Genomic DNA, 12,428 nt, shown 5'->3' with positions numbered 1-12,428 from the left:
GTTGTGAAACACAGAGCACAGTCCAGTGACTCAGTCTGATCTGGAGTCAGTTTAGTTTATCACCATCAGGTCAGACTGTTCAATTAAACCAACAAGGGAAAAGTGGGGCAAATAGAGAAGGGACTGAATAGTGAAGAAGGCATCAATGTCTTCTACTCTCTCTGTACAATATTAGTTGTATGAAAATGTTTTGTGGTGAAAAATGTAAGAAAGTATTGAATCTAATAAACACAATCCAAAATGCACTGGAATACAGAACTGAAGTCTGATTATGGGACTCAGTCTGTTCTAATGCCACCAACAGACCTTTATGTGTTTGTGCAAAATCAACTCTTTCTTTAATCTAAAATCAACGTGTTCAATATATATTTCCAGTTCAGTTTACAGCTCAATGCCTCTGATAACTGCAGCTTCTTGGTCCATCCTATTTCACCCACAGCCCAGTCATTCATTCTTAAAAACACATTTTGCCCAAAACATGATATTTTGTTTAAATGGCGCTGTGCTCGTGTTATATAACAAACAACACTTTGGAATTATTCTGCCCCAAACGTGCATTTTGACGCCACGCTTCGTCCCGATGCTCCTCTTCTGCAGATAAGAATTTGCTGCGGTCAGGGATTGGGTTTCAGAGAAAGACTATTTCTCTCGTCACGTTGCTGCTCAAGAAAAAAGCAGCCAATAGTCTGAGAGACACGTAGCCCCGGAGGTATAAAGTGAGGCTGAGCCCAGCGCCTCCATTCGTGCGTAACGCGTGAAAAGGACGTGCGTCGCCGTTTGAGTCTGCATCACTCACCATAAGGTCGGACCATGCTGCGGGTCAGGTGTCTCAGAGGAGGTAGCAGGGGCGCAGAGGCCGCCCATCTGATTGGAGCCATGGTTGGTATCTCTCATCTCTCACGGTGATTTGTGTCTTTTAATGTAAGTCCAGTGGTCACAGGAGAGACCCGTGAAAAGCATCAGTCTTGAAACAGTGCAGGCCTACACAGAATGGACAGAATGGACACAGTTTAGAGAGAGACTAAAATACCAGATTATCAGGAAAAAGAGGAGCTGCAAATAAAAGAATTTGTTTTGTCCGAATTGATGTACATTTAGTTGCACTTCAGTTCTAGCTGATGTAATTCACTTTTCTTTTGTTTTTCTGTTGCTCAATTCATTCTTCATCTTGTCAAAGTTTGGATAACTCTAAACATGTGCTATGCGCTTTATTTACAAAGCTGCAGAATGATTTTATGTTTTTTGAATGAACATGGAAAATTGTGCGAAATCTTGGCATGAGACAGGCCTGTGCCGTGCTGAGAGGGCTCTCTCTGGAGTGACAGCGCGCAGCTGTTTGGCACAGATGCGCTCCCAAACCCGCTGACCCGCGGCGCCGCAGTAAAACTGTGATAAGACTCCTCCAAACGCGTGTACTTTGACACCGAGCCAGCGGGTCACGCAGCAGACACGCAGAACTCACTTTTGTTTTGTTCTGACACTGTTTAGTTTTTCTGTTAAAATGTTCAAATATCCAGTTTAACCACAATAACCTCCACCTGATCATAACTCCTTTATTCCCCACAGTTGGGGCGCGCAGTGACGGGCTGGGCGCAGAGGGCGCAGAGGGCGCTGCAGAGCACTTCCAGCGCCGCTGTGGCCGAGCCGCACCTGGAGGACGAACACGTTACTGACCCACAGCACGAGGACTGTCCCGTGAGCAGCTACAACGAATGGGACACACTGGAGGAGGTGATCGTGGGCCGCGCCGAGAATGCACACGTGCCTCCCTTCACTGTGGAAGTGAAAGTGAGTCATTACAGAGCAAATGTACTGCTCATTTATTAATAAAGCCTTCTGACTCTGTGGTGTGGTTGGTAGTAAACTTTAGCATCACTATCATCTTACTATAGGATGCAGCTGCAGCCCATTGGACACTTTAATTCTCACACATTTCATTTGTCATTGTTTGTCTGCAGGCTAACACTTATGAGAAGTACTGGCCTTGGTATCAGAAGTATGGAGGCCAGTCTTTTCCTGCGGACCACTTGAAAAAAGCAGTTTCTGAAATTGAGGAAATGTGCAATATTCTGCGCCATGAGGGAGTGACGGTGAGACGCCCCGAGCCCATCGACTGGTCTATGGTTTACAAGACTCCAGACTTTGAATCCTCCGGTAAGCACGCAGACATGGACACATCTATGGCCCTGAGAACAGAACTGAAGGCTGTTTGTCTTGTGCAGGTATGTATGCAGCTATGCCCAGAGACATCCTCATCGTGGTGGGTAACGAGATCATCGAAGCCCCTATGGCATGGAGGGCGCGGTTCTTTGAGTACAGAGCCTACAGGCCCCTGATCAAGGAGTACTTCAAGAAAGGAGCCAAATGGACCACTGCTCCCAAACCCACAATGGCCGATGAGCTGTATGATCAGGTGAGACAGAAAACACTTTACCATATTTTCCAGACTAGCAGTTGCTTCGGAGTATAAGTCTCACCAGCAAAAAAATTAGCAATAATGAAGAAAAAAACATAAGTTGCACTGGTCAGACATGACAAGAACAGACATTTTACCTTTAAAGGCAAGTTATAATAATAATAATAATAATAATAATAATAATAATAATAAAGCAGAGAACAGGCTGAATAGCATACAGCACACTGACATAACACATGTTATATATGTTAACGTATGATATTAACAGTTAATCAGATACGCTAACGTGACATATGCTTGTCCACAAACACGAGACACAAGAGTTCTTTTCACTGATGTTTCCTGTGGTCTTACTTTTTCATCACAGTTCACACCGTAGAACGAGCAAACATAAAACACAACATAAGTTCTGGCTCATATTACATTTACACACAAAATATGAACACATGGAAAATATACACACCACTCTGCTAGTAAACAAACCTGTGAACCCAAAACTTTATATTTTACTTTTCAGTTGTTTCTTAAATAGTGCTCTGTCAGGTCAGACTTCACATTAGCATAAAAGTCTGAACCTGAAAACAGGAAGTAGTTTTCGCGACCTTTTACTAGACTTATGATAAAATAAACATATTGTTCCAAATGAAAAATCATCACCTTTATGGTCTTATAAATGAAGGGGAAATAAATAAGTGGAAATTAAATATGAAATGTACAAATGTATAAATATGAAATGTTTATGCATAAAATCTATAAAACAAGTCAAGTAAATTTTCTTACAGGTATTACAAACATCATCTCCATCTAGTGGCCAAGCACATGAACTGTAACATGTAAAATACCTAAGTAGTAGATGCTTACCTTACACGTGGCTGTCATCCTGGTAAACAAGCCTGGAGCGCCTTCTTGCTGTTGCCAGTGTCACAATAATGAAGATGTGAAATTTTATACTGGAATAATTTCACATATAAGTCACATCTAAGCATGAGACAAAAGCCCTAGACAAAATATGAAAAAAGTGCAACTTATAGTCCGGAAAATATGGTAAGTATTTTGGTTTGCGTTTTATTGTTATTGACTGAAAGGTGAAATGGGGGTGGAGAGTGGGGGAGAGACATTCAAAACATTCAACACAACACTGGAGAGACCGACACGGAGCCTGCATTTCTAGGTTACGGGGTTTGCAACTGGTTAAGGTTAAGTGTCTCGTCCAAAGACATATCGGCAGAATTTATTTGTGGGAGCTGGAATCGCACCACCAACCTGTGTTTATTTGAGCAGTTTTATGTGAACTATCGTGCAGCACGTTTCAACAGCCTGGACTTGGTTTGACTTGGCAGTTCACTGGGGTTTTGATAATTGCTGCCGATAACAAACACGTCAGTCAGTGTTTTATCATGGTCTGATTTAAATTGCTTTATAGACTTATAGAATAATCCATAAATGTAGATCATTCACACTGAGTTATACAAGTTTAAATATGGACGTAATAAGGTTCAAAGATCATGACAAATCTGCTCCTTTAAATCTAAAAATAGATTGAACAGGCTAAAACAGGAACATTTGCATTCACATATGTTATTTGGTTAAACATAGACCTGTTTTGTTTTGGTCGTAGGATTACCCCATCCGCACGGTGGAGGACCGACACAAGCTCGCGGCTCAGGGGAAGTTTGTGACCACAGAACACGAGCCCTGTTTCGACGCTGCCGACTTCATCCGAGCGGGACGCGACCTGTTCGTCCAGAGGAGCCAGGTACAAACACATTCTCTTCAGATGAACATTCAGGTGGCAGTTTATTTGAGTAGTAAAAACACATCCAAACCATAGACTGTAAATATGTAAATGGACATAGCTAACACGCTAATCCTGTTCCAGATAGAAAGTGATCATGAACGCACTACTGGCCCCATCCACTAACTGTTTTGCTATTTTGTCCCTAACTTAAGATATGAACATTAATAACAGACAGATCAGGTGTCTTCTTTTCCAGAGGTCGCTCCTGCTAGCATTAGCAACAGGTTTGATTGACAGCAATGCTAAGTGTCCACACCCTGCTAAACCACCACTGTGGACAGGAATGGACATTACCATCAATGGCCTCTCTCCAGACTGGCTCTGTGGTTGCTGTGATATTCGCAGTCGGAGTTCTAAATATGGAATTTGGCTCCAAATTGGCCCCTATAACTGCTAGAGCTGAACTCTACTTCACATCATTTAGATTTAAAAGGTGAATGACAGACGGAATAAAAGATTACAAATTCATCTTTCATCTATTTGTCTTTATAACAGTGGATCTGGAATATGCATCTGGAAAGGCAAAAATACACCCAGAACTAACAAGTACCACACCACCAGATGTACTAGAACCACCGTTTGAGAATCACCCTTTTCACTGAGCCACCGGGCTAGTTCCAGTTCTCTCAAAAAGCATGAGCCACTGTACCCGCTACATTCACTGTGTATTTGAAATTAGTCGAGACAGCGTGTTAAGATATTACCGGCAGAAGCCTCTGTGTTTAGAAAAGTAGGTGTTTGTGTCTCGAAGCTAATGCTAATGCTAACTGAAATAAAAATGAATTAGTGATGTGAAAATACCACTACAATCGGAATGATTTTGGGGTAAGGGGACAGTTTACTCAGGGGTCAGTGCAGGGAGGGGCCCCTCACAAAGTCTGTAATGAGTGTTTTTCATTCAGCCTGTAGTGTGGGCCCTCCAAGATGATTTGTACCAGAACTAGCCAAGCGATTCTGTGTAAAGGGCCTATTGTTAAACTACATTTTAGATGGCTAGATAGATTATTTATTCATCTATATATATATATTTTTATTATTATTTTAGATAGGCACTTCATCCTCAGTGAAAGTACTTTGCAGTCTGTTGCTCACATTAAAACATCACATACACAAAATTAAAGTAAAATTAGAATTAAGAGAGACATCACATTAAAAACATTAGAAGAAGAGATTTTTCAGTAGCGTTTAATATAATGATGTGTCTCCCTCAGGTCACAAACTACATGGGAATAGAGTGGATGCGCCGCCATCTTGCCCCCGAGTACAAAGTGCACGTGATCTCCTTCAAAGACCCAAACCCCATGCACATCGATGCCACTTTTAACATCATCGGCCCGGGACTGGTGCTGTCAAACCCGGATAGACCATGTCGCCAGGTACAGTGTCTATATCTCAGTATATGTGTGCGTCAGGGCCACACGGTATAATCTCAACAGTATCGATATTGTGATCTTGACAAACGCAGTAATCGCAATATACTCCATGTACCGCGGTAGTACCAAGGTTCTCAATCTGACAAAAATGTACTACTTTTTAATAAGACACCCCATAGTTATAATCTACAACACCCGTGGATCATTGTGTTATAGTTTTCCACATTTTAAAGCACAATATTCGGCTAAAACAACTTAATAAAAGAAACAAGTTCGCCGACTACTGCGTTAGAAAACTGTGATGTCAAGCGGGAGCCGACGTCGCTGTAAAGAGCCGTGTAGCTGTCGGCGATGAACGAAATTTAATTCAAGAGCGAAGTAAGTACGTCACGATGGTGGCGGTGAAAACGGAGATCGAGCGGCAATATGGCGTCTGTTGAAAGTTGCTCAAACATGCGTGAATCACTCCAAAAACAACTCTGAGACGATAAATCAAAAGGGAAACAACTATAAAATGGCTAAAGGCTCTGAAAGTATCTCAATAATATCGATATCACAGTTTTTAACAGCCATATCACAAATTGTAAAACAGTCTAGTATCTTGCAGCTCTAGTCTAAATATCCGTCTGTCTGTATATCTGTCTGTCTGTATATCTGTCTGTCTGTATTCACTGGACTCTTGGCCTGTCCCTTTATCTGTGGTTTCAGATCGACATGTTTAAGAAGGCTGGCTGGACTGTTGTGAAACCTCCAACACCTTTGATTCCTGATGGTTTGTATCTACATTAATCAGGTGTTTCATAAGCAAAGCAAATGTACACGACCCACACGTTTGGACGCAGTGTTTTTTTTTCTTTATTTTCACTACTTTCTGCATTTTATATACACACAGAAGACATCAAATATATGAAGTAAGATATATGCAGTTATGTAGCAATGAAAAAAGGTAAATAACTCACATTTTTTTATATATAATTTATCTTACTGACTGAGAGGGTGTGTCCAAACTTGCAGAAAGTAATATATAAAAATAAAAAATAAAAAATAAATAAATAAAACATTGAATGAGAGGGTGTGTCCAAACTTGCAGAAAGTAATATATAAAAATTAAAATAAATAAATAAATAAATAAAACATTGAATGAGAGGGTGTGTCCAAACTTGCAGAAAGTAATATATAAAAATAAAAAATAAAAAATAAATAAATAAAACATTGAATGAGAGGGTGTGTCCAAACTTGCAGAAAGTAATATATAAAAATAAAAAATAAAAAATAAATAAATAAAACATTGAATGAGAGGGTGTGTCCAAACTTGCAGAAAGTAATATATAAAAATTAAAATAAATAAATAAATAAATAAAACATTGAATGAGAGGGTGTGTCCAAACTTGCAGAAAGTAATATATAAAAATAAAAAATAAAAAATAAATAAATAAAACATTGAATGAGAGGGTGTGTCCAAACTTGCAGAAAGTAATATATAAAAATAAAAAATAAAAAATAAATAAATAAAACATTGAATGAGAGGGTGTGTCCAAACTTGCAGAAAGTAATATATAAAATAAATAAATAAATAAAACATTGAATGAGAGGGTGTGTCCAGACTTTTGACCGGTTTTGTCTCGTGTGTTTGCAGATCATCCCTTGTGGATGTCGTCCAAATGGCTCTCAATGAACGTTCTGATGTTGGATGAGAAGCGTGTTATGGTCGATGCCAATGAGACCACCATCCAGAAGATGTTTGAAAGTCTCGGTAAGTTTAATCAAATCAGTTTCAGTTTCATTTTTTTCCAGTGTTTATAATAATCTATAAAAAGGGTCCCATTTTGATTTCATTTATATTGGAAAAACTGAATTATATTTATATTTCAAACATATTTAAAGGTCCTATATTACTCAAAATGCACTCTTGTAATCTTTAAGCCGTGTTATAATGCTGTTACCTCATCGAAAAGGTAACAACACCTTCTTCCACCTTGTGATGTCGTCAAGTATATCTGAAATTGTGTTTTGTTTCATTCACACATGTTTGAGTTAACATCTACCTTTTAAATTTTGTTCAGTAGAGATTGGTAATTCCAGGGCTGAAACTATTCAAAAGATTCATTGGAAGGTGTGTGGAGTTTAAAAACACAGTGGAGCACTTCCTGTATTGACACATGACATCACAAGGTGGAACAGAGTGTTTTCAGTTTGAGAGAAAAACTCAGCCTAAATATGCAGAGTTTGTGTTTTAAACGTGCGTGAATGAAACAAAAAACACGACTCCAGGTCTGTTTGTGATGAGGAAACAACATTAGAACATAGAAAATAGTGTAATATGGGACTTTTAACGATGCAGTTGCGAGGTAAATAAAATTGGTTGAAGTGTGAGCAGCTCTTGTGACAGCTGCTGCCATGAGGCCAAACCCTTCGGACGTCATTTGAGCTTCTTGGTGGTTAAGGATTGAACAGAAGGAATGACAAATGTTTGAATACTGGACCAGTCTCTTACCGTGTCGAGTTAATATGCTGCTTATAGATTCTACGACTGATGGAAAGACCCAGATGGACATAGGGCGCTACCCAAATCATGAGTGTCCAAAGGGTTTTCACTGAGGGCCCCATATTAAGATACAAGTGTCAATACAATGAGCTGCCTAAGCCTTTGATAGAATCCCCATAGTAGCTTTAATATGACATTTTTGATCTGTATTGGTAGAATTATCTGACTATACCTGCAGGGGGAATTTATGCAAAAACAACTATTTATGTAGAAGAAAAGTACTAGGGAAACATGTACTTACAGACAGACAGATTAAAGGTCCATATTACACTATTTTCTGATATTACTCAAACATGTGTGAATCAAACAGAACCATCTGTATGTTTTTGAGGAGGGAACAGCGTTATATAATATGACTTAAAGCTCGCGAGAGTCAATGTGTCATGTGTAATATGTGACCTTTAACCTTGAGAATAGTGAGTTTAATCTGCCTTTTTTACATATAAATACCAAATATGATATTATTTCTGCTGTTGTCCCATATAAATTCTTATAATCAAAATAATTTGTCAAGTAATACAAACTTTAGTCGACTGATTTAATGGACTCAAGGCCCAAGTTTGGACATAGATAACAGTGACAGTTGCTACATTTATTTCCTGTGTAACGTCCTGTTCACTGGACTCTCCAAACGAGCCTTAACACAGAACAGTACATCAGAACACTGCTGCTCGGGTCAGGACTAGAACCAGGAAGTACGAGCACATGTGTCCTGTGGCTCCTGTGGCTCAGAGAAGAGACTTTAAAGCAGCTCAGTGTGAACAAGTCTCTCCATGGACCAGCACCAAAGAACATCTCCCACATGAGCCACATGAACCATCTCACATGAGGAGGACTAAACCAGGACTAAACCAGGACTGAACCAGGACTAAACCAGGACTAAACCAGGACTAAACCAGGACTAAACCAAGAATAAACCCGGACTAAACCTGAACTAAAGCTTAACTAAACCAGGACTAAACCTGATTTAAACCTGAACTAAACATGAACTAAAGCAGGACTAAACCAGGTCTAAACCAGGACTAAACCAGGACTAAACCAAGACTAAACCCAGACTAAACCTGAACTAAAGCTTAACTAAACCAGGACTAAACCAGGACTAAACATGGTGAATCGGTGTTTCAGTTTTGTTCACTTAAAACCTCTACTTTGACAATGTCCAGGCTCAGTCCAGGCTCCAAACAGTTCTGTTTAGCTGTGCATAAATAATGTTAATTTTATGATATTTATTTATGTTTTGATTTGTTTGTATTGTGATTTTAAAGTCTTAGCGAGAATGAACTGTGCCATACAAATAACCTTGCTTTGCTTTCCCTTATGTTTCTGTTTACAGGCATCCAGACCGTTAAGGTGAGCATTCGTCACGCTAACTCACTCGGAGGCGGCTTCCACTGCTGGACCACAGACGTGCGTCGCCGTGGGACACTGCAGTCGTACTTCCATTAGCCACGCCAGAAATGGGCAGTTTTTATTGAGCTGTGGACATAGCGTCTCAGTCCGGATATTAGCGTTATACCTAAACATTATAAGACTGTCATGGAAAAAGACACTGATGAACGAAATAAAGACGATTGACTTATTTCATGCAAGAAATAGGTCCAACAGAGACAAACAACAGCGTCTCCCCCAAAGTCTGACCTCTGACTGATTACATCTATAGTCAAATACATTACAAAAAAATAAATAAAAACACACACAATATTAAAATTTCCTTTACACTAGCATGTTTCCCTGCGTAGTTGTGTCCGGATTGGGTCTTTATGTCCAAAACGTTTGAATTGTTTGATTTGACAGCGGTGCATTTGAACTGTGCCTTTTGCAAACAGCTTGAGAAAATCATTTAAAAAAATCCAGTTTCTTCTCAAATCTCAATATTAACTGCATTTCTGGCCTGGCTGCTGCAACGCTCCACTCTCGAAGGCGGAAACATCTGGAAGCATTAACTCCGAGGATAAGGTACAATTTGGTACGTGAGTGTCACCATAAAAAGGGACTGCTAGCTCCTCATCCAACATTTTTCCAAACTTTCTTTTTTATTTAAACATGTATAGACGTTGTAGGTCATTAAAACTATAATAAATATTTCTTATGACTGGTATATACTTTGTAAAGGTTTCCTGTTTATATTTTATATTATTGGATTTTCCCACTAATATTTTTTTTTATATTTGAGAAGAGGTCCATATCCGATCCTATTGTACACTTTTTGCCTCTGTTGTTATCTTCTAATGCAAAACTGGGCCAGTAACATGCTGCATTCTCACTGCTTAGCTGCTTCTACGGCTTCAGAATCTAGACAGTTTGTTGTGAAGTAAAGTAATTCCTCTGATGCATTCAAAGTCTTAACCTGCTTTTTTTGTGTTTACGACGCTCCTCAAAGGAATGCGAGCTGTCGTGTTTTTGTGAATAATGTGAATAAAATGGAAAAGTCATCATATATATCTGTGGTGGTGGTTGTTTGTTATAAATTATAAAATGTCGTTGTTGTGGAGGTGAAGGTCACTGGCGGCGGTGACCTCTCCTCTACACGAGCACATGGCTGATAAACCAGACCAGCTCCAGTCAACACAGCTAAACATTAACCTGGAGCACGATTATGTAAAGATGTATACGTCAGCTTTAGTTTTAGACAGGCATTAAAGCTGCACTGTGTAACTTTCCTGGTACTACGAGGCCTGGCATCTGTTTGTCTCCATATGGATGTTGTCACGTTGCCTGGGAAGTTCCACCATAGGGCGTTAAACACATCAAAAATGTAATGAATTAGTAAAAGTAGTAAAGTATCAATTTGAGGTATCTGTACTTTACTTTGATAGATTTTACAGCGGATACTTTTTACTTTTACTTCACTACATTTGAAAGCATGTATATGTGCTTTCTACTCTACTACGTTTTTTAACAGGACTGAAAAGTAGAAGTATTTTTTGTTATTGTTCGAGAGCTTCTGAAAAGGCTGAGGATTTATTTTTAACACTTTCATAATTTGAGCAAAACAAAAATATACAAATAAAATCATCTGTTTAGTTGTTTCTGTTCAACAAAATTCAACACAAATCTTTATAAAAAATCACTACATCTTTACATTTTTCAGTGGTACTTTTTTAATACTTTTACTTAAGCCGATTAAGTCGCCTGCTTGTCTCCATGGAGATGCCAGACGGTAATGCTGTACTGTGGAATTTTTAGGTATGAAAACACCTGATGCAAGATATACGTGTTTAACAACCCCTATTGTATGTGAGTTAGGGTTATCAAAAGTATCAAAAATCAGATACTAATCAATACTAAAACTAGAATCGAAACTAGATACTCACTTGAGCAGGTATCGATACTAAAAAAGTCACATTCAACTCACTCAAACATGTGTAAAGGAAACAAAACACAACTCCAGGTCTGTTTTTGAAGGCTTAAACCTCACAAGAGTCAGTTTTGTGTAATATTAGGGTTTTTAAATATTTTTTCAGAGACGCTATCGCAGAATATGTTACATTAAATAGTCTATAAATGAACAATAAAATAAAACTACGAACCTAATCTTCACTTCTAGAGTTGTGGCCCCACGTTATTTCATTTGAACGTTATTATCTACTGCCCTCTGGTGGTTACTTTTGTATAAGGCGTGTGCAAGAAAACTAATTCTCTTAATTGTTTTTTTTCTTAGTTACTCTACACTGAGCATGCGCATTTGAGTGTAACGACAGCAAATATGTTAACTGTTTGTTTTTTTTAATTCAAAACAAGAACAACATGTATGTAATGATTTTTGAGGAACAAATAAATAAATAAATAAATAAATAAATAAATAAATAAATAAATAAATAAATAAATAAATACATCAAATAGTGTAAAAACGCTTGCACTGCAGGGCCCCGTCCACAAGGGGGCCCTAAAGATGAATGTTTAACTTCCTCGCAGTCCCAGTTTGATAATAATCGGCTCACATTTTAGATTCAACGTCTGTATGAGTTTATTTAATGCTTTTTTATCCATGGATACTCAAAACATACGTGAATTAGGCCTGTCCATTAAACAAAGTACAATTTTGATTGAAGATAATGACGAGGACAGCGTTATATCGAGGCTAAAAGCTCATAAAAGTCCCCTTTAACAGAGACATGTGTCCATCTGTCCTCCGGACTCTTTACCCTTTAAAAGAGACAAAGACACGTGACACTTTTCACGTTATAAAGAAGAAGGAACGAACTGGATCATCTGCTTTAATCACATCTAATGACATCTTTAATAACAGACTGTACATCTACAGGTAGATTAGTTCATCACACTACAGAGAGAGAA

The 12,428-nt window shown here is 38.6% G+C and overlaps 1 protein-coding gene across 1 annotated transcript; it reads left to right on the top strand.

Moving 5' to 3' along the window:
• The first annotated feature begins 710 nt into the window (after window positions 1–710).
• gatm (glycine amidinotransferase (L-arginine:glycine amidinotransferase)) lies at window positions 711–10,567 on the top strand. The gene is made up of 9 exons (XM_033991705.2): window positions 711–879; window positions 1,567–1,788; window positions 1,959–2,154; window positions 2,223–2,413; window positions 4,035–4,172; window positions 5,426–5,590; window positions 6,296–6,359; window positions 7,224–7,340; window positions 9,466–10,567. Exons 1-9 carry the CDS (start codon window positions 811–813, stop codon window positions 9,576–9,578), a joined length of 1,275 nt encoding a protein of 424 aa, XP_033847596.1. The 5' UTR covers window positions 711–810; the 3' UTR covers window positions 9,579–10,567.
• Window positions 10,568–12,428: the final 1,861 nt, after the last annotated feature.

The sequence above is a fragment of the Periophthalmus magnuspinnatus genome, chromosome 3 (assembly GCF_009829125.3).
Source record: "Periophthalmus magnuspinnatus isolate fPerMag1 chromosome 3, fPerMag1.2.pri, whole genome shotgun sequence".
In the NCBI taxonomy this organism is placed as follows: Eukaryota; Metazoa; Chordata; class Actinopteri; order Gobiiformes; family Gobiidae; genus Periophthalmus; species Periophthalmus magnuspinnatus.
This window is presented reverse-complemented; position numbering and strand designations above follow the sequence as displayed.